Below are 25,276 nucleotides of genomic sequence, written 5' to 3' on the forward strand. Positions count from 1 at the left end.
AAGATAGGACTTCAATGAGAAACCAAGGTGGCAAGGGAGCCCCTTCTGGCGATTCAGACAGGTCGAGACCTGTTTGGGCCGCCGCGGGAGCGGACTGCCGGGCAGGATGGACCTATGGTCTGACCCGGCGGAGGCACTGCTTATGTTCTTAAAAACAATTTCTTTTTACACCGTTTACTGCTCAGAGTTTTAAAACAAAATAAGCATCATTCTAGTGACAATTTAATCATGCTTTCATTTATTCACTTCATATAAAAATCTCTTAAGAATGCATCTGAACACAATATACATTACTATAACATACGTTGTGTGAAACTCTTGAAAACAATAAAATATTCACCTGGAACAATGCAGAGTTCAACAGACATACAAACCCATTGGTCATGCACAACTGTGCTAATTTGATCAACTATTTAGGAACAAGCTGGACCAGAAGATTTTTTTTTTAACCTATTTAACAAACTGAGACTGAGACTTTAAGGATGCCTAGCAAGTTTTGTCCGAAGCTTCACATTAGCACAAGAATTACAGCACATCAGTTCACATTTTGTTATAGAGATTCACACTGGATTTGAGATCTATTGGGACATGATGCCCGTATTGGGCGGCCTTCAAAGATTTGGTTTTCTTTCTTGGATTCACTCGTTTCAAGTAGGTGAACAAACTATCAAAGTGTTTAGCCAAAAGAGGCAGCTATTAAGGACTCCCAACTGGAAGGTAGCCACCTTTTGGTTAAAGTCACCTGAATGCCCTGCATGGGTTCGGTATGTCTCTGAGCTACAGTTCAGGTACTTTTATCTTATGCAATACAAAAGGTTACAAGAAAAAGGCAACTCTTATCCAGAGTTTTCTACAAAATCAACACCACCAGTGACAGGCAATGTTAATTAATATATATATATTTATATATATATGTATTAATAACTTACAAAACATTTCATTATGTACATTAGGTAATAAATACACTGTTATAAACAGTAATGGATGTGTTATCGCTCAGGGCAGTGCAAGAGAAAGGTGGTGCAGCTAAACCGTAGAATCTACGTCAAGTACAAACGAGAGAGATATCAGAGGTCTGAGCGTGCAACTTTCAGCGAGTTAAGGAATTGTTCAGGGAAAATCTAAAAACACACCACATTGCATACTGCCTCATAATGCTTAATGTCACATGTAGTGTATATGTGGGGACAACCTAACTACTTCTCATAAACTTAGTTGTGCAGAACAAAACTGAGGGAAAATAGTATTGACTGTTACGAGCAAAACAAAACATGAACTGACATGAAATGTTTTAAATTTGACGCAAGCATGGAAATGGAAGGAAATGCAAAGTGTTGCTTTTCCTTTTCTATTCAGCCTGTGAAACCTGCAACGGAATAACTGCAATACAGTGACAGATATTGCCCACAGAAGAAGGAAGACTATTTTTTGTTATGAAAGAATCAAAAAGTATACATCTATTTTTAACCTGTTTGTTATGGTTCATACTAAACTTTGTATAGCGATTAGGCTCTGAAAAGACATGACGGTGTTTACAAAAAAGGCACACATGTCCGCAGACAGGTGAACAGGTGGACAGGTTTTGAATGTATAGCTATTAACCAGTTGTTCTAACTGGTTCGAGTTCCAAAACCTTCTTAGATGAAATCTCTCAGTTTTGTGTCATCCATTTTCAAGCTATTCGGTAACAATTCAAGCTGGTTCCAGAATGCAACATTTTAGCTGAAACAAGGCTTAAAAACAATGAAAGTCATCTGGTAATTTCCTGAGCAATCATTCACTTCCTGATCTGTAACCCTGTCTTCAATCTCAAAGTAGATGGAAAGACCCTTGAATCAAAGCTAGACAGGCATCTAAGATCTAGCTGGCAGGCTTATCCTAAGAGATAGCCCACATGTTCATTAACTGATGGGAATTCACCTACATGGATGCTCTATGTGTCCACAGGCGATGCATCTTCTGTAACTATTTCTATCTGAGCATCTTCAGAATCCTCGTTTCCTGGGTCTATCACACAGATTGTCTTTGTATTACTATAACAATGGATGTGTTCTCCTTCTTTATTGGGTCCATCAGAATCTTCTTCTTCAAGTGTCAATTCGAACTGGAATTTTTCTGTAAAACCTTGGCAGTCTTTGTCTTGTTCGTCCAGGAGAGGAGATGGGCTCTGAGGTATCATACTCTGGTACCAGTTCCTATTGTCTTCTAACGTATCTAGAATGTCTTGGGCATCAGGCTGCACTAGATCTGCCCAGGTTTCCCAAAGAGGATGAACGATGTAATCGATAAATCCAACCTGGAAACCATAATGTATACAATTGACTTTCCATGAATAACAAAGACACTTTGAAAATAACAACCATATTTAAGAAATGGCCTCTTCTAAGACATTTCTTGTAGTATTTTAAACCAGCTGAATCACAAAAGGGCAGATGCTGACCTGAAAATAGTAGGCTGATTTCTTAATTTTACTAAAGCCATTTAACAATGTTCCAAGCAGTCTGCAAATTGTAAATAACATGCCTTTTATATGTTTCTGTGAGTACTTCTCAAGGGACTGCGACTAGTCAGTTGGGCTTTCAGGATATCCCAAATCGTGTTGGAGAACAAGTAAGGTCACAATATCAATTTTAAGAATACTCCTTACTCATTTGTAACAAAGGAGTCTGTTTACTGGCTAGGGGACACCATTCCTATTCATTACAAACACAATTTTTAACAAAATACCAAACCCCACAATAAGTAGTTTGGGAGAAAAAGGCCTCAGATAGGCTTCATGGGTCAAAAACTTTCAGGATATCCCCAGTAAATATGCATTAAAGAGATTTGCATATAATGGAAGTTACATATATATTGTAATAATAATAACTTTATTTTTGTATACCGCCATACCCCAAAGAGTTCTAGGCGGTTCACATTAGTTAGACAGAGATTATAAGTGGTTACATATCAAATTGATCGTAGAGTTGCGAACAGCAAGGAGAGAAGTAGGAGGGAGAGGAGGGAGACGGGGGAGGAGAGTAGATCAGAAGGGGGGGAGAAGGAGGAGGATAGAAAAGGGGCATTAAGGGTCTTGGTCTCAGAATAGGTGAGTTTTGAGATATTGTAGATATTCTGAGAACCCATCTGGCTAGTAGTTCAACAGGACCAGTTTGGGAGCCACTGCTCTATAAGACTGGCTGGCTTTTTAGTACCAAAATATTCTTAGACTCTTCTGAGGTTTGTTTCAAACCATTCCTTCTTCCACAGACATTTGCTTCTCTTAATTTCCAGTCCCTTCAGAAATATCATGCCATAGCACCTTGTGACATTTTATCACAAGCCAGGAGTATCAATAATTTGCTTTAACCAACAACTTTTATTGTTTCAACATGCTTAATTGTAAACCAAATCACATTTAAGCAATAATGAAAAAACCATGGGCCCAAAATTCAAAACATTTTAAATGGCCTGCCCAGTACTAATTGGATAGGCCAATGGTACTTAACTGTATATGTGCCATTGAAAATGTCCTGTTAGCGCTCAAGACATAACTGGCTTTTTTGAAAGTGTTCTAGGTGTGGCACTTAGCTGGTAAAATGTTGAAATTCAGCACTTAACTGGCTAAGATAACTGCATAAAATGCAGTCCTTTCTTTATGCAGTTCTTCATAGCCAGTTAAGAGGTGAATATCACCCTTAACTGGCTGTTTTTGTCAGTTCCATTTAGTGGCATAGTAAGGGGGGCTTGGGGCAGACCGCCCCGGGAGCCATCTTGGTGGGAGCTCTGGCACCTCTCTGCCCCCCCCCCCAATCCCTCCTACCTCTATCATATCTCTAGCTCTTCGCCGGATCGAGTAGCAGCTCCAACGTGCTGTTCGCACCAGCCTTGGCCTTCCCTCTGATATCACCAGGAAGTGACATCAGAGGGAGAGCCGAGGCCGGTGTGGGCAACATGCTGGAGATGCCACTGCTTGCACTGGGGAAGTTAAAGAGGTATGGGAGAAGAGAAGGGGTGCGCACACATACACAGCAAGTGGGGGGCAGGGAGGGAGTGAGAGGGCGCCACTGCACTGAGCACCTCCCACCCTCACTACACCATGGTTCCATATACCTGAAAATTTAATACTAAACCCCGGATATGGCTCAGCACTGAATTTCTAGGTATAACACCAGTGTCGGTCAACAAAATGCTGATCAACGCTGGCTAAATAATGAGCCTTATACTTCAATAGCCTGAGAAAATGTTAGAAGTGATTTTATTAGGGATTTCCTGCAGGAGCCATTAAAGTGTTACACAATGTAATGATACTGTTTAACCAGGCTTACATAGGGGCCTGTATGTAAAAGCACACTAAGAGTTTGCATTTTCACATGTATAACTGCTTGTGGTAACTGAAAAAAAACCTCTATGGTAACTGTTATGAGTATTCCCAGCACTTTGGAGAAGGCAATGGTTACTTCCACGCAGTTAACAGCATGGTCAATACACTTTTGCAAGGGATTTTTATTAATAGTTATTATGCATTCCTTGTCTGTTCCACACTCCCTAATTGGAATTTCTATGGTAGGTTTTCAGCTTGGCAGTTAATGTGGTGGTCTAGAAACAGTTAACATGCTGCATTATCTGTTATCATATGTTAGAGTCTACATTAAATATTTAAATGCTGCATGAACAGACACCCCCTCCATAGTGGTTTAAGTGAAAATGGGAGCTTATAGAAGGCAATTCCATAATGGTGTGCCTTTATTTAGAAGTCTGCATGGTGTCTTATTCCATAAAAAAAGTTGGCATTAATGAGGGAAATTTTATAAATGGTATGAGGAAAGACTAAAAAGGTTAGGGCTCTTCAGCTTGGAAAAGAAACGGCTGAGGGGCGATATGACTGACGTCTACAAAATCTTGAGTGGCGTAGAATGGGTACAAGTGGATTAATTTTTCACTCCATCAAAAATTACAAAGACTGAGGGACACTTGATGAAGTTACAGGGAAATATTTTTAAAACCAATAGGAGGAAATATTTTTTCACTCAGAGACTAGTTAAGCTTTGGAACATGTTGGCAGAGGTTGTGGTAAGAGCAGATAACGTAGCTTGTTTTAAGAAAGGTTTGGACAAATTCCTGGAGGAAAAGTCCTCAGTCTGTAATTGAAAAAGACATAGGGGAGGCCACTGCTTGCCCTGGGTTGGACGCATGGAATGTTGCTACTTTTGGGTTTTGGCCTGGATTGGCCACTGCGAGAACAGGCTACTGGGCTTGATGGACTTTTGGGCTGTCCCAGTTTGGCAATTCTTATGTTCTTATGTGAGCCAAGTATAGGACAATCAAGCCATTGTGATATCACTGATAAGGCTGACTCTTAGGTAATGGTGGAATGAGGCATTATGACATCATAATCTAAAACTCTGGAAATATTTCTACTATTTGGGTTTCTGCCAGATATTGTGACCTGGATTGGCCACCATGAGAACGGGCTACTGGGCTTGATGGACCATTGGGTCTGACCCAGTCAGGCTATTCTTTTGTTCTTATGTAGGTGCCAGTAGGCGCTCTACTAACGCCTAAACAAAAGGTGCTGGAATCGTGCCTCTGGAGGCTCCTATCGGCACCTAATGCCACTGTGGGCATAGTTAATGCTGGAAGTGGCGTTAGGTGCCATGCAGTGCCTATGCGGGTGCGATTCATGATACAGATAGGCGCTGGAAATGTAGGCCTTCAAAACCATGGCCTGCATTTCTGGCACTTATCTTTCCTGAATTCATGATTCTCTCAATGGTGCCGTCAAGTGAGTGACACATGATCGTTGTCAAGAGGGCTGCTGATAGCGGTGCCATGTAGAGAATCCGGCAATTTGTGCATATATTAATGGCTGCATGCAGTTAGGAAATGAACTGGCATACTGATACAGTACCTGTGACTTCTCAACAGAGGCAGTATGCTTGTCACACATTGGGCTGATTTCCATGCCCCTTTCTCGTTCCTTGTCTCCCTGTTGGAAAAATTCCTCCATAATCCTGTCTGTCCACTGCCGGTACAACTCCAGGGACTTTGTTGGATTACTCAAGTCTGCACAGTGCACCATATTGCGAAGAACCTGCAATTAATTTGCAGCGTTACTTAAAGGAGGAAATACCAGTAAGACTTTTAAGGGGGAGGGGAATTTATGGGCTAATGCACCTACTTAATCAACTATGCTTTATCTGCACCCCTTTATTAAAAGAGCAGAGCCGATAAAAAGCGCTCTTATCATTGCCAGTGGTGGCTCCATTTTCTAAAGCAACATTAAGGAATGTTTTCATAAAGGGCCACCCTCCATTATGATGACGACAATATGTTTTCTAGTTTAGGATAGATATTTACAAGCAAACAAAAAAGTCACCGTATGGGTCCTACTGCCACCCTACAATACAGGAAGAAAGTTTACAGTTTGATGCATGAAACAGTTTATCAACTGGCTCATAATGGGCGCCTTAGCATTTAGCGCGTGCTAAGTTGGTTAGTGCGCCTTAGGCCAAGGCAGGAGTAAATTTGTGTGTATATGTGCTGGTAAAAATCAAAGATGTGTACGTATTTTATAAAATACATACATATAGTAACATATTAACATAGTAAATGACGGCAGATAAAGAACTGAAAGGTCCATGCAGTCTGCCAATACATTATACCCATTAAAAAATACATGATTAAATTAACTTGTCTCTTCTTTAATTAACTTGTCTCTTCCATCCCAACTTCATCATGCTCGTCCCAGGTCCATGTTCCCTTGCAGTTGGTTGTTAAGGCCAATTGGCATCTAATTATTTAAGCTATGCATGCAAATTTATTTATGTAATTAATTAATTTAATTTTCTATACTGTTCTCCCAGAAGAGCTCAGAACGGTTTACATGAGTTTATTCAGGTACTTAAGCATTTTTACCTGTCTGTCCTGGTGGGCTCACAATCTATCTAATGTTCCTGGGGCAATGGGGGGATTAAGTGATTTGCCCAGGGTCACAAGGAGTAGCGTGGGTTTGAACCCACAACCCCAGGGTGCTGAGGCTGTAGCTTTAACCACTGCACCGCACATTTGCATGCTAAGTATCAGATCGAGTGTGTAAGCTAATAGAATGAGGGGGATGCTGCACAAAACCAGGCATCCCTGGCACATCATTTTGTGTGTCTGCTCCTCCAGGCAATTTTGCCTAAACCTATGGGCTAGATTCACTAAGCAAACCGATCAAGTACCGACCCCGACCCGATTCACTAACCTCATGGCCGATCCGATTCCGATCCATGCATGCATGCAAATGAGGGTAAACGGCATGCAAAGTAGGAAGGACGCAATTCACAAAACTTTTCCAGGAACACCGACTGAGCTGGCCAATCCAAAAAGAAGCGGCTGGTGGGGACCAGTCGCTCATGACCTTTCCTGCTCTCTGCCGACTTCGCCTGCCTTTCAGCCCCGACATCTCCTGCCTTGCCGCCATAACAGGCCAGGTTGTGCTGCTGATTAAATAAACTGTTCCTCTACTATTCTCTGCCAATTATTTAGATTTTCCCCCCCCCCCCCACAAAGAGCCATCAGAATAGAACTGATTTTCACTCTAATGATCACAATGCTTTTGTTTCATATAAAAAAAAGAAATATAACCTCTGCAGTGTGGACAGATTTGCCCCGACTCTGCTGCCCTTCCCCCGCAGTGCAAGCCCGTGGTTTTAACCCATGGGTTTAAAGCGGGTTAAAACCACGGGCTTCTGAAGTATTTAAAAAGTTTTAAAAAAGCAGCTTGCAGCTCTGTAAGCATGCGCAGGCCATCTACAGCAAAGAAGATGGTCTGCGCATGCTTCAGGATTGCTCACTAGCGATCCATGTGGTCGGTGGTGGGGGGGGGAGGGACGTTCCTCCGATCGCCCTCATTTGCATGCTGGCCTTTAGTGAATTCGTCGGCCTGCCACAGATCGGGCAGGTTAGTGAATCTAGCCCTATGTATGTAGAACTTGATGGATACAGCTCTGTGCACCTTACCATAAACAAGCAGTCCAACAGGAAAACCCTTACAATGTAATACAAAACTGCAATTAGAATTTGTACCTGTATGCGATCTGTATAATTATCCAGAAGTAGAACTCCAGAACTTGTGACTTTTTTAGTTTCCACCATAGTCTTCAGGTCTGCCAGTAGGCTCATATGTTTCGACATGTCAGTTGCCAACACCTTGGTAGAACAAATGATATATTTAGCAGAGGGGTAATAGCTAACACAGCGATTGGTTGATTAATTGTGGAAGTGGCAGCGGAACACGGCGTCATCCTAGGAGTCTCACCATGTCTATCACCATTTTCCTGAGAGTCTGACGCTGCTTCTTGCTGAGGTTCTGGAAGATGTCACAATGCTCTTCCTGCAGCAGTTTGAACCCCACAGCAAGGTGGTGGTTTTCCAGCACAGATTCATCATTATACATCAGAGCCAGTTCTGAATCTGAACAACATGAAGGGAGACAATGAGCTGGTGCAATGACTCATACCAATAAACCAGCTAAAATTCTGGAACATTCTGTTTACGTTTTATATGTGGGGGTTTTTTTTTTTTTTTTTTAGGCACTACTAAATAAATTCTGACATCGTGGATTTGCTGGAAAATTCTCTGCTCTATGAATAATACCAAATTTTGATTTCTTGTAACAATTTTCAGTACTACAAGATCTTAGTCAGTTTAAGGAGGTTATCAGTTCTAACATTGCTTTTTGTACATAATAAAAATAGACTGACTATAATAATTCTCTTTAACACAGCAGATCATGGTTGTATACTATAAGACTGAGATTTTAAAAAAAGCTGAGTGTCTAAATTTATGTATCTAACCCCTCCTTTGCAAAGCAGCGCTAGCGTTTTTAGCACCTGCGGCGGCGGTAAGAACTACGATGCTAATAGAATTCCTATGAGCGTCCAAGCTGTTACCGCCACAGCCATCGCTAAAAACGCTGGTGTGGCTTTTTTAAAGGAGGGAGTAAGTTAGGTGCCTGAATTTCCAATCAGACTTAATATTTAGAGGTGCTTATCTGGATAGAGGTACCAGTTAAGTGACTCTGATCGGGATATTCAGGGGCATCGTTATCAATGTGGGCTACCATTAAAACTTATTATTTTAACACTAACATACTATCTTAGCACAGGTCCCATTTTATGCAATGAAACCTCCCTCCCTTTTCAATAAGTCGCAGTAGAGGTTTCTAATGGAACCTGGAGCGCTAAATGCTCCAACACTCATACAATTTCTGATAACTGGGTTAACAATAAAAATAGCTCATCTTAACAGTAGCCCACATTAATAATGTCCCCCCTTAATTATGTTTTCTAAAGATTTATTTCCGTGCTGAATAAAGAGAACTCTTATAAACCAAACATCACTACAAGCTAAGACTTACTAGTATTGATAAGAAACTGATTGGAGACTCCAGGATGATCCACATCATGAATCGCCGCTGCAAATAGTGCTGCTAAGATCTCCAGGTCTGTGAAAACCGCCTTTAAGAAAAATGGAAGAAATTCAGCCTGTACGGTAAGACCACCTTCCTCATAATATTCTTCACTGCCGTCTCATGTGCTTAAAAGGGTTGAATATCCATGGATGCGCCTCCAGAACTCAACCCCTCACAGGTTTCCAAATAGAAGTGCAATTTGGGTTTTAGACATGCATAAACTGGCATTTAGATGTTTATAATGCGTGTCTAAAACTGAAAAATGTGTCTGGCAAGGGGGCATTTTCTAGACAGGATTAGGATGGGCCAGAAAAATTAATGTTCATTCTCTGCTTCAGAAGAGGAATGCATGTTTTATGTCCAAAAGGAGCCCTGACATCATCTTTAGATCAATATTATATTGGTCTGATGGAGGACCTCGAAACCTTGGGTCACAACATAGACCATCTGGAACAGAAGCAATGAAACATAGAAATAGACGGCAGATAAGGGCCACGGCCCATCTAGTCTGCCCACCTTAATGACCCTCCCCTACCTTTCTCTGTGAAGAGAACCCATATGACGATCCCATTTTGTCTTAAAATCGGGCACGCTGCTGGCCTCAATCACCTGAAGTGGAAGACCATTCCAGCGATCCACCACTCTCTCGGTGAAAAAGTACTTTCTGGTGTCACCGTGCAGCTTACCTCCCCTGAGTTTCCATGGATGCCCTAATGGATGATTCCATGGATGATTTGGCAACAGATAATGTTAAACTCACATCTAATGCTGGAGTAGACAGTAGAACGTGGGTTGACTGAGCAACATCAGCAGCATGAAGACTATTGTGATAGGCAACATCTGGATGGTAGTGGTCTTCTAAAGTCATCATGTAGGTTATGAGCGTGTCGGTTGAGATTTTGAATGTTTTTAACAAGTCTCTCTCCTGTTTAACAAATTGTCGAAGAATATGATCAGATTGATGGGCGTGAATACATTTAGTTAAGAAGTGCAATCATTACATTACATAAATGATATACCGCAGCTACCTTGCGGCTCAGTGAGGTTAACAGCTGAGAGATGCTAGCCATTTGTAGTAAGATCATAATAAATTAATCAAAATGTTTACCAAACAAGTGGGTTTTCAGCGATTTTCTAAAGACTACATAAGAGGTTGAGACTGATATATAACTGCTAACTTGTATGTCCCACATAGTTGCCAAATATGCCAAAGTTTTACTAACGAATCATTTATAAACACATCTCTTTACAGATGGAATGTCAAAAAAATCATGTCAAACGCAAGTGTTTTCTAGTAGCAAAATTGAAACAAAGACTAGGTGGGACGGCTCGATGAAGTTACGGGGAAATACTTTTGAAACCAATTGGAGGGAATTTTTTTTCACTCAGAGAATAGTTAAGCTCTGGAACGCGTTGCCAGAGGATGTGGTAAGAGCGGATAGCGTAGATGGTTTTAAGAAAGGTTTGGACAAGTTCCTGGAGGAAAAGTCCATAGTCTGTTATTGAGAAAGCCAAGGGGGAAGCCACTGCTTGCACTGGATCGGTCACATGGAGTATTGCTACACCCTGGGTTTTGGCCAGGTACTAGTGATCTGGATTGGCCACCGTGAGAACAGGCTACTGGGCTTGATGGACCATTGGTCTAACCCAGTAAGGCTATTCTTATGTTCTTAATCCAAAAGGTAGCTGGGTAAAAAATTCATTTAAAGCATTAAAACATATACAACCAAATTCATGTACTAGGGATGTGCATGAGGCAACATTTTTTATTCTTTTTTTAGTTCATTTGGGAGTATTTTCCTGATCTTTGCATTCTTTGGTTTACTTCCCATATTCTTATTAATTAAACATTTTTAATGTGATTTACAACTTTTTAATGGGCATTCATGGATTTACTGTGCATGAATTTGTAGATTAATATAACTTGATTTAGCAAGTACTACATTTTTTGAGGAGCACTATCAAAGTGAGGAGCCCACTTACTAAGCTGCACTACAAAGTGGCCTGCAGCAGCCTCAGCATGGGCTTTCCCACACAAGGAGGTCACTTTTAGTGCCGCCATAAAATAGCCCCATTTTCCATTTTGTCTATTAATGGCCACATGCTAATTTCCCCATTAGTGTGTGGCCATTAGTTCATGAGCCCTTACAGGAAACCTATTTTCTAGGTGATAAGGACTCCTGTGCTAACCATGGGCTAATCAGTTAGTGCTGGGCATGCCTACTCTCTCTGCTCCCAGCACTAAAAATATTTTCTATTGTATGGTATGAGGGTAGCACATGCCAAACACATAACTACCATGGGATGACTAAGTGTGCCCCAAGGTAATACCTTTTACATGTTAGTGCTTACTACAGCTTAGTAAAAGGACTCCTTAATGTATACATGTAACAAATGCACATCCCAAAAAGCCATAAAAACATAGCACAGGACTCATGGGTTCTCCCAAAAATTGGTGTGTGTGTGAGCAATTCTTTTTTACTGCTCTGTGGGAACGATAAAAAGTCTTACTCCCATGATTACTTCACCTCCTTCCCTGCTGATGGCACATCTCTTCTAGGAGAGCGAGCTGATCCCTACACAGGCATGTTCAATGGTGCTGTGGCCTTCCCTTTGTCAGGCCTCATTTTATGATGCAACTTCCTGTCATTGCAAAAAAAGGAAGCTGCATCATAAGGAGGGGCCTCGCAGAGGGAAGGCCGCAAACACCATTGAGTAGGCCTGTGTGAGGATCTGCTCACTCTCCTGGAAGAGATGTGCCAGCAGTAAGGAGGGAGAGAGGTACAGTGCTATGCTGGCCATGCGGGAAGCATGTTGGAGCTGAGGGATGGAATGCAAGGCAAGGCAAAGCAGAGAGATGCTGGGGCTGGAGGAAAGAGCATGGGGGAGGGGAGGGGCGGAGTTGGAACTGGATGGAAGGGCACAGAAGTAGGGCTGGAGGGAAGGGCATGAGGGGACTGCAGCAGGAGGAAAGGGCACAGGAGGGGGCTGGGGCTGGAGGGAAGGGCATAGGAGGGGAGGCTGGAGCTGGACAGAAAGGCACAGGTGGGGGCTGGAGCTGGAGGGAAGGGTGCAGGGGAGGCTGGAGCTGAAAGGAAGGGCACTAGAGTTGGAGGGAAGGGAGAGAGATGCAGGGCCCACAGGAGGGGGGAGCTGGAGGGAGGGGGAGAGGTGCTGCACCTGTAGAAGAGGAGCTGCTAGAGGAAAGGTAGAGAGGTGCTGGACCTGTTGGGCAGGCAGAAGAGAAGGGAAATGAAGGAATGAAATACTGAACACAAAGCAGAGGGAGGGATAAAGGGATGAGAGAGGGAGACACACAGGGAGGTAAATAGAAATAGAGAGGAAATAATGGGCATGGAGAGGAGAATAGGGACAGGGACACAAAGGGAGATACAACATGGAAATGGTATATGGAAACAGAGAGGTAATGCCAGACATGGGAGGGGGTATATGGACACAGAGGGAAAGTGCTAGATATGTGAGAGAATAGGAACATAAAAGGGAGATGCTGGACTTTGGGGGGGCATAGGGACATAGAGGAATGATGTTGAACATAGAGTAGTGATAATAAATGCAGGGAGATGGACACAGGGAAGATGCTGGACAGGGAAGTATAGGGAACACTGTGAAGGGAAAGATAGTTTAATTAAACTCTGGAATTCATTGCCAGAGAATGTAGTGAAGTCAGTTAGTTTAAAAGGTTTAAATAATTTCCTAAAAGAGAAGTCCATATGCTATTATTGAGATGGCTTGGGAAAATCCTCTGCTTATTCCTAGGATAAACAGCATAAAATCAGTTTTACTACTTGGGATCTAGCAAGGTACTTGGGACCTGAGTTAGCCACTGTTGGAAACAGGATACTGGGCTTAATGGACCTTCGGTCTGTCCCAGTATCGCAATTCTTATATGCTTATGTAAAGATGGAAGATGGATGACAAGCAAAGAGAAAGAAGAAACGTCAAATGAACAGAAGACCCTGGTGTGTAAGTTAAGATAAGACAGAGGGAAACAGAAACCAGAGTCCAGGACCAACATGACTTGAAAAATAAAATGACTAATCAACAAAAGGTATAAAAATAATTTTATTTTCTATTTTGTGATTAGAATATATGAGAATTGAAATGTTTATCCTGCCAGTGACGGTGTTAGACATGGCTAGGACTCAGGGCAGACATTTAGGAGGGAACCCCAAAGCCCTCTACAGTTGCCAGCAGACTTAGGCCAGGGAGTGCAACTAGGCCAACTGCCCGTGGCTAGGAAGGGCCCTAACACCAACCCTGGCATGTGTGACCTTTATATTTTGCACAGGAAAAAATGGATCTTTTTTATTTATTTGGTGTTGTACTACATGGAAGGTGCTTCTTGGGATTTTGGTTTTATTTATGTTTATCATTTTTGGTCAGCTATTATATATTTGACGTTTGTGTTTTGTGGAGCTCGGGCAGGGGCTGAGGCGAAGCTTGGGCGAGGTCTAGGGTAGAGTTTTTGGGCCTCCTCAAACAAGAATGTGTTCCGCTGCCTATGACAGGACTGCAAGAAATGGGGTAAGAATATTTGAGTTCAGAAATTCAAAATGAACCATATCTAGGGTCACTACTAACCTGAAATATAGCATACATGATACATGTCAGAGGCCTGTTGCACGAATAAGCTGCGACTTTAAAAATATTTAGACCCCATTTATTGAGATCTTCCAGTTCCTGCAAGCAAAACACACACACACAAATTAATGATACCATTACATAAACATCATTTACAGTAATTTAATTTCATGTGTTATTCTCAATATTCTTTTGATTACAAAGGCAATATTGATGTACACCATAAAATAACAAAGATTATTAAATTACATTATAAACTTATATCCCACACTAGCCTTATGAGTTCAATGTGGCTAACAATTCACTTAGGCCCAAATTCTGTAACCAGCGCCTAAAATTAGACACCTATTTCGGAGGTGCCCAACTAGATAGGCGCCTAAATTGAATAACAAGCTCAATTAAAGCGCGATTCTGTAACAAGGCGCCTCTAAAAATTTAGGTGGCCTTCAAAAAAATAGGCGCTATGCATGTTAGGCGTGGGCGGGGCTACATGTTAGGCGCCTTGTTGTAGAATCATTGCTCTTAAGCGTGCTTATGCGCTCAGCTAGGCGCCTTTTAGTTTTGCCTAGAGCTGGCCTATTTCTTGGGCGCCTCCAAAATAGGTTCCGCTCAGCGTGATTCATTAAACAGCACCCAATTTTACTTGAATCGCGCTGAACCAGTGCCTAATTAGGCGCCTAACTTTTGGGCGCTTCTTATAGAATTTTCCCTTTAAAGTGAAGCAATAACAACTTCAGTCATGTGCGGGAAAACTGGCATGAGCAGCTGAAGTGCACCTGCTGAATTAAATGCTGCTTGTTCAGGACAGGCACAACTCAGCCAGCTATGAAAATAGAGGGGGGCCTGAGTCAAAGGTGAGGATTCCATACTGGCCACTATTCTATGACTGTATCACATGAACATGAGCAACACAACATGGATGTATGATATGTATTAAATGCTGAATCAAGCGGATGATATATATACCTTAGAAAGAAGATCTTCCTTCTCTGTTTTTACTCCAAATCGAGAGATGCATGTGTTGTTCAAGCTTGAGCTATGCATTAACTTTTTCACTCCGCTGATCTGTGTCATGAGCTGCTGTTTTTTCTTTTTTTCTCGGTCCTTCTGTGTTGGAGACGGGATTTCCACATCGTTCTGCTTGTCTGCAAAGGAAAGAGGTCAAACGTTGAGTACACGGGTTACGCAGTATTAACCTTTATGACAGGGATCCAGAAGTTCAGGCCTTGAGTGCCCTAAGCAGGCCAGAATTTCAGAATATCCTTAATGAATATAGATGAGATAGAATTGCATACAATGGACGTAGTATCCATGCAGACTTATCTCATACATTTTTATTAGGAAGATCCTGAAAACCTGGCCTGTTTGTTAGCACTTGAGGTCTAAACCTCTGCATCTCTGTTCTATGATAATGAGGTACTCCTTAATTTTCTTTCATATTCATTCTCTGTTTTAATCTGATTTTAATGGTTTCTGATTTCGATCTTCCTATCAGAAGTTGGATTTCATATTTGACAGTTGTTATATTTTTTTTTCATGCGTATAATATGGTACACGGTCAATAACATGCAGGACAATTGTGCCCCGACAATTCTGCTCCGTCACATGCGCGCACCGACAAGTGTAGTGGGGTTTTCTTTTTGCGGCACTGTTCAAATTGAGAGCGCATCAACATTCCCTTGAAGGAGAGCGCGATTGCAGTGTGGGGTTCCCCACCCCACCCCCAGAGCTGAAGAGCAGAAATGGGAAGACTTCAGGAGGAGAGTGCGAGTTGTAAGTGTAGTAGAGTTTTTCCCCACACCCCCTCAATGAGAGCACAAGTGTGTTGGGGGAGTTCTCCCGCAACCCCCCCCCCTCTGAGCACAAATGGGAAGACACTTGTCCGGGTTCTCCAACCTTTTTGGATACAATTGTTATATGTTCATTTTAATGTTTGTTTATTAAAGACTTGGCGTCTTGTACAACAATCTTGCAGTTTTTTTCCTTTGCACTTTATCGACATTTCACTGCAGTTCTGTTGGATTTTTTGTTTGGATTTATAAAGGAGAACACATTTATTCATGGTTGTTTCCGTCAATTTCATTCTAGCCTGCTTTCTTTATAGTTGACTTTAAGAACACAAGAATAGCCATACTGGGTCAGACCCAGTATCCCATCTTCATGATGGCCAATCCAGGTCACAAGTACCAGGTCAATAGTAGCAACATTCCATGCTACTGATCCAGGGCAAGCAGTGGCTTCCCCATGTCTGTCTCAATAACAGACTATGGACTTTTCCTTCAGGAAACTTGTCCAAACCTTTTTTAAAACCAGCTACATTAACCGCTCTTATCACTTCTGTAATGCATTCCAGAGCTTAACTATTCTCCGAGTGAAAAAAATAATTCCTTGCATCTTATTTGCTTTTTGGGGGGCTGCCACCACTCACTGGGCAGAAAGTTTCAGTGCATTGTCTACAATGACACCCAGATCTTTTTCTTGGGTGCTGACCCCCCCCAAGGTGGACCCTAGCATCTGGTAACATTGGACTTTAAAGGACAAGGAATACCATAAACTACATAGCATAACCATAGGAACCTTTTATGCTCTGTTTTATTTTTCTCAAGTATTTTGACACCTTTGTTATTCAATTGCCAAAAATTTAACACCGAAAGAGCAATAAAATGGTGGTAGGACTTCAGGGAACTCTACTTGCCAAATCCCTGAACTGCTACTGTGCATTGAAAGTGGCCATGTCATACTGGTTGGTGTTGGAGGATGTGTACATGAAAATTGGGCATAAGTAACTGGTACAGAAAACACTGAAGGAGCACAAATAAATGAAAAGAGCTTTCAGTTGAATACTGAGACTGGAAATAGCTTATCCAGCTGAGAATAACTGTGATATTGTACATGATTCCCCTGTGACATCAACAAAGTCAGCATATTACCAACAAAATCTTGGGCACGGCAGCAGGAGCAGTTCCTGAAAGAGGGAATGTCATTAAATTCTAGAACGGCATTTCTCAGGCAGGAGCAGCTCCTGAATTAAAGAATACAATTTCTCAAGCCAATCCTGGAGTACCTCCCTTGCCATCCTGATTTTCAGGATATACACTGTCTATGAAATAGATTTGCAGCAATCCCCCCCAAACTGACTGGGCTTGGTGTGCCTCAGGGAGGTGGTTGGTGTGCAGTACCTTAGGAAGTAGGGGCCTAAGATATTTTATCCTTAGATAACAGTTTCAAGATTTTTGCTGGCAGCGAGTCAAGCTGAGGAGAGACTGCCGTAGTTATGGCAATTGCTTGTATTCCAGCATATAATTGGTTTCTGCTGTGGGTGCTGAATGCTGACTACCTTTTCCTTTGCTTAATTAAAGCTTTTTGGAACATAAAGCATTTAGACTGAACTTTGTCTGTGTCTGCAGCTGTACAGTAAAGGGCAGAGCTCTAATTCAAAGACAGCCAGAGTGACATTAATGGAGGCTTTTCTATGTACAGCCATTATCAAAGGAACAATTACAGGGCTTCCCTCTTTCTGAGAAAATTCACTCCCACTACACAAAAAATTAAAGGGCCACCAGAAAGGCAACATCTGAGTAATCAACTTAGCAGCATACTCTAATGATTTGATAAATATCAACTTCACTAATATGACTACAGATATTGTGAAAATATTCAGAGCTAAACAACCAGAGGTAACATGGATTCACTAGAGATAGGTCTTGTCAGACAAATCTGATCAATTTCTTTGACTGGGTGACCAGAGAATTGAGTAGAGGGAGTGCGCGAGATGTGGTATATTTAGATTTTAGCAAAGCCTTTGACAGTGTTCTACACAGACGTCTAATAAATAAACTGAGTATTCCTGGTATGGGCCCCAAAGTGACGGGCTGGGTCAGGAGCTGGTTATGTAGAAGAGGACAAAGGACAGAGGGTAGAGGTCAATAGAGATCACTCTGAGGAAAGGCATGTCACCACTGGTGTGCCTCAAGGTTCTGTTCTTGGAACTGTTCTTTTTAATATTTTTATGAGCGATATTTATGAGGCTGTCAGGTAAGATTTGCCTCTTTGCAGATAATATAAAAAACCTGCAATAGAGTAGACACGCATGTGGCAGCTAAAATTGAATGCTAAGAAATGCAAAGTCATGCATTTGGGCTGCAAAAACCCGAGGGAATGGTACAGTTTAGGGGGTGAAGAACTTAAGTGCACGACAGAAAAGCGAGACTTGGGACTTACTTTAAGGTTTTTATAGACATCTATGTAAATGATGTTCTTTAGAATGAACATTTCCTCAAAGCTATTCAAAGCACACCAAAAATAAATTTTAACACCAGCAGTTCAGGGAATCTGTTACTCTAGTTTAATAACATGGAAGCTTGGGAAGTGCATCTACTTTCTACCGATCACTATCATTATTGCTGTTATATAAGAGAAGCTAACTGATTTCCTTTTCTGGGAAGAAATCTTAGTGACTATTTGAATACACTAGAAAGATACCAGAGTCAGCTGACCAGTTTGAAATAAAACAACCTGCTCAAAAGGAATTAAGAAGGCTGCAACTATCCAGTCAGTTAAGAGCTGATTCATCAAAGTTTAGTAACCCGCGGTACCATACCAAGGGTTACTGCATGATTTTTAGTGAACTGGCCTCAATTATGGGACTGTGGTAATTAACACACACTATAACCTAAAAGTAACAGTAGCACATTACTCCATTTTAGTGAAACAGCTCAAAACATGTCTGTCTAAAAGCTTCTGTTCATACTTCAGTTTTTTTGGAAAAGTACCGTATATTTCATGAAGGTGTTCACAATATCTTAAAAAAAAAATCAAGATTTTTTTAAAAAGGGGCATGAGAAGAGAGAAAACACCGACATGAAATAGACCACACAAAGTGAGTGGGTTAATATTCAAAATGATTTAACTGGCCAGAAACGGCCGCTGACCTGTTAAATCGCTAATTTTTAGTGGCACTTAACCACTTATCACTGATGATTCTAGAAGCAGTGCCAGAAGATAGGTAGCGGTAAGCGCCCTAGTGCAGGGGTGTCAAAGTCCCTCCTCGAGGGCCGTAATCCAGTCGGGTTTTCAGGATTTCCCCAATGAATATGCATTGAAAGCAGTGCATGCACACAGATCTCATGCATATTCATTGGGGAAAGCCTGAAAACCCGACTGGATTCCGGCCCTCGAGGACCGACTTTGACACCTGTGCCCTTGCGCCACCTAACTTAATTGGTTTCATTGCCTTTAAGCGATGTGGGTAAATGGCTGCGTCATTTAAAGCAATTAAAATCGCATTAAAAAAAAACAAAACAAAACCAAAAGATAGGCACCCACAGGCGCCGGAATCTCATTTGTGGAGGTGCTCATCGGCGCCTAAGGTCGACGGAAGTGTGATTAATGCTGGAAATGATCTTAAGTGCTGGTAGGTGCCTCCGTAGATGCGATTCGTGTCAAACACAGGTGCCAGAAATATAGGCCTTCAAAATCCCGGCCTACATTTCTGACGCCTAGGTTTGACCTGGCCTTGATTCTGCAACTGGTGCTGCTTTTCGAGGCACCAGCTGCGGAATCTGGCCCTTAGTGCATAAGTAAAACCCAACTATTTTAGGGAGGGGCGCTCTGGGGGCTGAGTCAGTACTTGGCTGGTGAAATGCCGATATTCAGTGCTTAACTGAACAGGGAAACCACATCAATGGGACCACATAAAAGTCAGTTCTACCTTTATGTGGTAAGCCGTGACGGGTTAAGCACTGAATATCCCTTAGCTGGTTCTGCAAAAACTGGATAGTCAGTTCTGAAGTCTGGACTAGAGAATGACACGGGGACACATTTTTCCCCCGTCCCCGCAGGAACTCAATTTCCCCGTCCCGTCCCCACGAGTTTTGTCGCTGTCCCTGCCCCATTCCTGTAAGCTCTGTCTTAACCGCACAGGCCTCGAACACTTACGATTTGAAAGTGTTCGAGGCTTGTGGAGATGAGGATGGAGTTTGCAGGAATGGGGCAGGGACGGGAAAAGAACTCACGGGGACGGAATGGGAAAATGATATCCCGCGGGGACGGGGAAAAATTTGTCGTCGTGTCGTTCTCTAGTCTGGACATGGTCTGGTATTGAATGACTGCTGCCAGCTGAATACTGACCCTCATCATGTCTCTTCATAAGAGCTGAATAAGCTGCCCAGACCAACCAAGGCTTTTAGCAAAGGATAAAGGAATAATGCAATCAACACACGTAGATCCAGGAATGTGTTGCAATGACATTTTGTTTATGATTTCTCTTGGCACTTTTTCAAGGCCAGTAGCTACGGGAAGAAAATATACAGTGAGAGATAAATCACTAGATATCCATCCATGTACAGTTGTACATACCACTGGTATCAATTAGGCCCAGTATAATTTGGCAAGTTGCATGTCCCAGGGCTGTAGCAAGCTATAATTGTGCCCTGTGCAACTTGTCCTCCATGACACACCTGCTCCTAATCCCCCTTCAGAGCATTTATCCCTTTCCCACAGCTTCCCCCAGAAGATGTTATATTTTATGTTCAGTTTTCTAGATGAGCTACAAGTGGCATATGTTACATAGAGTTATACATATTACATAGAGCTCCTGCTGCCAACTCTATCATAGACCAACAGGACATATTTCATTTAGGCCTCGGTGGACTATAGGGAGGTTGAAAGTCTATGGGAAGATGGATAGATGCTCTTCAGGATGGTGTTCAAAGGAGCTTGTGGGAGGGAAATAGATGCACCCGGGGGAGGTATAGGGAGAGGGATGGGGAGATGCATGCCACCTGGAGGAGAATAGGGATGCTATGTTTATAGTTTTCTGGGGGAAGGACTTCCACATATCACTTAATAGTAATGCCTAGGTCTAGAGTTACTAAAGGCACTACCGCATTACTGTGCATATGGTCTGGGCCCCAAAGTGACTGACTGGGTCAAGAACTGGTTGAGTGGAAGGCGACAGAAGGTAGTGGTCAATGGAGATCACTCTGAGGAAAGGGATGTTACCAGTGGTGTGCCTTAAAGTTTGGTTCATGGGTCTGTTCTTTTATTGCTGAAGGGCTGTCAGGTAAGATTTACCTCTTTGCAGATGATACAAAAATCTGCAATAGAGTAGTCACCCTGGATGGTGTGAATGACATGAAGAAAGACCTAGCAAAGCCTGAAGAATGGTCTGAAATTTGGCAGCTAAAATTTAATGCTAAGACATGCAAGGTCAAGGATTTTGGCTGCAAAAACCTGAAGGAACTTATGTGCACGACAGAAGAGCGGGACTTGGGTGTCATTGTATGTGATGATCTTAAGGTGGCCAAACAAGTTGAAAAGGTGACGGCAAAAGCTAGAAGGATGCTAGGATGGATATGAAGAGGTATGGCAAATAGGAAAAAGGAGGTATTGATGCCCCGTATAAGCCTCTGGTGAGACCTCATTTAGAATATTGTGCACAATTCAGGAGACCACACCTCTGAAAAGATATAAACAGGATGGAGTTGGTTCGGAGGAAGACTACTAAAGTGGTCTTCATTATAAAGCTTATGGGGACAGACTTAAAGATCTCAATATGTATACTTTGAAGGAAAGGTGAGAGGGGGGAAATATGATAGAAACATAGGTGGCATAAATGCACATGAGGCAAGTCTCTTTCATTTGAACGGAAGCTCTGGAATGAGAAGGCATAGGATGAAGTTAAGAGGTGATAGGCTTAGCAGTAATTTAAGGAAATACTTTTTTATAGAAAGGGTGGTAGATGTGTGGAATAGTCTCCCAGTAGAGGTAGTGGAGACAAAGACTGTGAATTCAAGAAAGTGTGGGACAGGCACGTGGGATCAGTGGTATAGTAAGAGGGGCAGATGGGGTGTACCGCTCTGGGCATCATCTTCATGGAGGCATCAGTGCCTCTCCTCCTCTCTACCCTCACATACTTCTTTAAATGTTTGCTGGAGCAAGCAGCATCTTTTGCTTGCTGCTCGTACCGGCCTCAGCTCCCTTCTGAAGTCACTTCCTGGTCATGGGACCAGGACGTGAATTCAGATGGGGAAGGAGCGGGGAACGCACAGCGTGGAAGTTAAGAGTAAGGGGCACACGGTGCAGTGATGCTAGGGCAACTAGTTCTCTCACTATACCATTGCATGGGAATCTCTTAGGGACAGGAGGAGATAGTGGATGCTGTGGATGGGCAGACTGGATGGGCCATTTGGCTTTTATCTGCCATCGCATTTCTATATACAGAAACATGAGCATGTGTTCTGTACTGCAAATCCCATTCTATGCAATGGAACTTATTATGTGTGTTTGCAGTATTAACCTGCGCTAATGAGGTAGTGCATTTTAGTAAATCTAGCCTTTTAATAGCCAAGCGTGGGACATGTGGATACCAGTTTCTAGAGAGAGCCACACTCTGTGGCCCCTGAGTGAGGACCGTCATTTTAACGGTGGACAAGTCTGAAGAGTTTAAAAACGGAGAGAAAAACTAAGGGTAACTGTAAATGAAGGCCATTTCCTACTGAGTTGGAAGGCCAAAAAAAGCAGGAAGAATTACTGAGCCAAAGTAATAATAATGTTGTGAGAAAATACACTGAGACTACAAATATATGGAACACAAGAGAACAGACTTTAATCTAATCCCCTCTCCCCACTGTATGTTAAACCTCACCTTAAGGAAAAGCTCTTTCTTTTTTTTTCTGCATATTTTAAGATGAATTTATATAGGTCAGTGACCAAAGATGGAAAAACTCTACTGGTGAATGAATGCAATGACAGAGCACAGGAACATTTTCATGCGGGCTATTTTCTCCCCATGAAATCATACTGATGGGAGATGTGAAGACTTCGTACAGACAGTCTTACCTAAGAAGGTGTTAGAAATGTATTCCGACACCTGGTTCCCTGAACGGCTCATCTCCGAGAGGTGTGTCAGCTCCCGGTTCAGCATTCTCTTGAACTGTTGGAAGTTAAAGCACAGCCATGTCAGTCTATCAGAGATGCACATGATAAGAGAGTTTTTCATTTCATTGCATGCCAATGGAAGGAACAAAATATTAACTGGAATTAAACATACTGTGATATGCAGCAGGTCATCTTTAACCTTGCAAACAATATTTTCATGCTGCTTATAAATGGTTTCCATTGATATTCCCAAATGCATCACTCTGTAACTTTTTATCTTATGTGGTAATGATCTTGGACTAAGATTCTGCTTTGCTTTATAATCTATCTAATAAACATATGCATATATTAAATGCATGAGACGGGTATTTATACTGTACAAAATGGAGACAGCAGCAGATTATCATGCCACTGCATAATTTAATTACATTTTAGCAAACCATTTTATTCTAAAAAGCTAGCTCTAAAGGTACATATGCACAGATCATTTGCATGGAGCAATATATGCTAATGTAAGACAGCTAATTTAAGGCTGGAAATCACAGTGTCTCTTTCAGCTACCCAGATGCATAGTTAAACCACGGACTGATTAAAATTTAAGCACAATTTAAGAATTTTGTCACACATTAACCCACCTTGATATAACCCCAAGAAACCGACAGCAAATAGTTTGCTTCAGGCATTTTGAAAGCCCCTACCACGCCGTCAAAAATCACATACAAAGAATTCACAGATCGGATAGAGGAATTCCACAGCCCAAAACAATGAGGAAACCCCAGTTGCTGCAGCGCCAAAATGATTATCAATTATACCATCCCTGGTCTGCACAAAGCCAGAAACAGTCCGACGCAGGAAAAAAAACAAGCTTTCCCTTCCATCTTCATTGCAAAGCTCCATGCATGCTTATTTGCTAGTAGGACAAAATAATGAAATCAAGGATTGCATGAGGAAGCTAAAGCCATCCAAATGTATGCAGAGAGCTGGCTTGAAGCCCTTAGGAATTCTGAATAGCTTCAAAGCTTAGTTAGCTGAAGGGGTGGGGGCTACTTCAGATTAGTCTTGCTCAGATGACTATTCCATTTGAGACTGGGGGGGGAGTGTTGACAGGCTCTGTAGCACAGCTATCATTTAGAATAGGAAGATTAAAATTGACGTAACCCTATACACAATTTAATAAATAAATGGTACATTGTAGAAAACCACCCTATCACAATGCAGCCATTTTAACCCTCATAATGCTTTCAAGAAATGGCTTCATTGTTATAATTTTCTATGGTAGGACATGCACGCATATATTCAAGCATTTGTTTTACAGCTTTACAGTATAAACTGTGCTTCTTTCTTTTTTTATTTTGACAAATCACTAGCTGCATAGTGATTTTTTTTTTTTTTTTTTTAATTTTGATTTAGCTCACATCTTTTCAATAGTAGATGAAAGCGAGTAACATTCAGATGTAGTAGTATTTTCCTTCCCCTGGAAGGTAAAAATGAAATTTCTATTTATCTATTCTTACATATCTTACAAGCACTAATGGATGTTATTTCATAAAGCTTATAAATGTATTACACATTTACTAGTTATTATGAGAGCTCTCTTATTTTACAGATGTGTTCATTAACTTTGAAATGTTGCAAACTGTATTACACTAAAAAAATTCTGAATCACAGCAAATATTCCTACATGCAAAGAACAGGATTTTTAATGGTTATTTACTTTAGCTTATATATCATGGTTACCCTGCATAAAGCGCAGTTTCTTCAAATATAAGAAATAGCAGAAAAATCAATTTGCAGATTGTAAGTGGCAGAATTGAAAGCAAACTCTATGGTGATTTTTATTCAAAGCAGCATTTTATTACTGACCCCGTTTCAAGGATCAGTTTAGGATTCTGCAATATAACGGAAATTTAAATGGCGGGCACAGTTGACTCTTCTAGTCTGCTGTTAATAATTCATTTTTGGTTTAGGGTGACATCATCTGCTTTTCGTGATCTGTGCTGGAAAACATATCTGCCTACATGGGAAGCCTCCCTCTGCAGTGTAAAATCCCACCGAACCTATACTGAAGAAGGGACTTCAGGTACAGCCAGTCACCACACGACTGCAATGCCATGGCAACAGGATCATGTGACAAAGAGTGTTCCCCCACCATAAGGCTTCCCTTCAGATGATATTACTCATCAACAGGAGTGTTCCTTCAAAAATTCCAGCACTGCTCTAAGAGAGCACCCACTCCTTTCAACATTTTTTAGTAGGCAATGCTTTTTTGAACTTTGTTGTGAAATACATTATTTTGTATATGGATGAAATACGAAGCCATATACTGGCAGACTTTATTGACTCAGAAGCAGCGGA

At 41.7% G+C, this 25,276-nt stretch overlaps 1 protein-coding gene across 5 annotated transcripts in view; it reads right to left on the bottom strand.

Moving 5' to 3' along the window:
* Positions 1-215: 215 nt before the first annotated feature.
* PDE4B (phosphodiesterase 4B) overlaps positions 216-25,276 on the bottom strand; it is a 522,826-nt gene continuing 497,765 nt past the window's right edge. For all 5 annotated transcript variants that reach the window (XM_033916537.1, XM_033916534.1, XM_033916536.1 and 2 more), the window contains 9 exons: positions 22,883-22,976; positions 15,008-15,186; positions 14,042-14,140; positions 10,200-10,364; positions 9,386-9,485; positions 8,285-8,439; positions 8,053-8,175; positions 5,891-6,073; positions 216-2,296 (listed from right to left, as the gene is read on the bottom strand). In XM_033916537.1, the coding sequence (XP_033772428.1) occupies positions 1,934-2,296; positions 5,891-6,073; positions 8,053-8,175; positions 8,285-8,439; positions 9,386-9,485; positions 10,200-10,364; positions 14,042-14,140; positions 15,008-15,186; positions 22,883-22,976 (1,461 nt within the window). In that variant the 3' untranslated portion in view covers positions 216-1,933. The remainder of the gene's footprint in view (positions 2,297-5,890; positions 6,074-8,052; positions 8,176-8,284; positions 8,440-9,385; positions 9,486-10,199; positions 10,365-14,041; positions 14,141-15,007; positions 15,187-22,882; positions 22,977-25,276) is intronic.

This window comes from Geotrypetes seraphini, chromosome 12 (assembly GCF_902459505.1).
Source record: "Geotrypetes seraphini chromosome 12, aGeoSer1.1, whole genome shotgun sequence".
Lineage (NCBI taxonomy): Eukaryota > Metazoa > Chordata > Amphibia > Gymnophiona > Dermophiidae > Geotrypetes > Geotrypetes seraphini.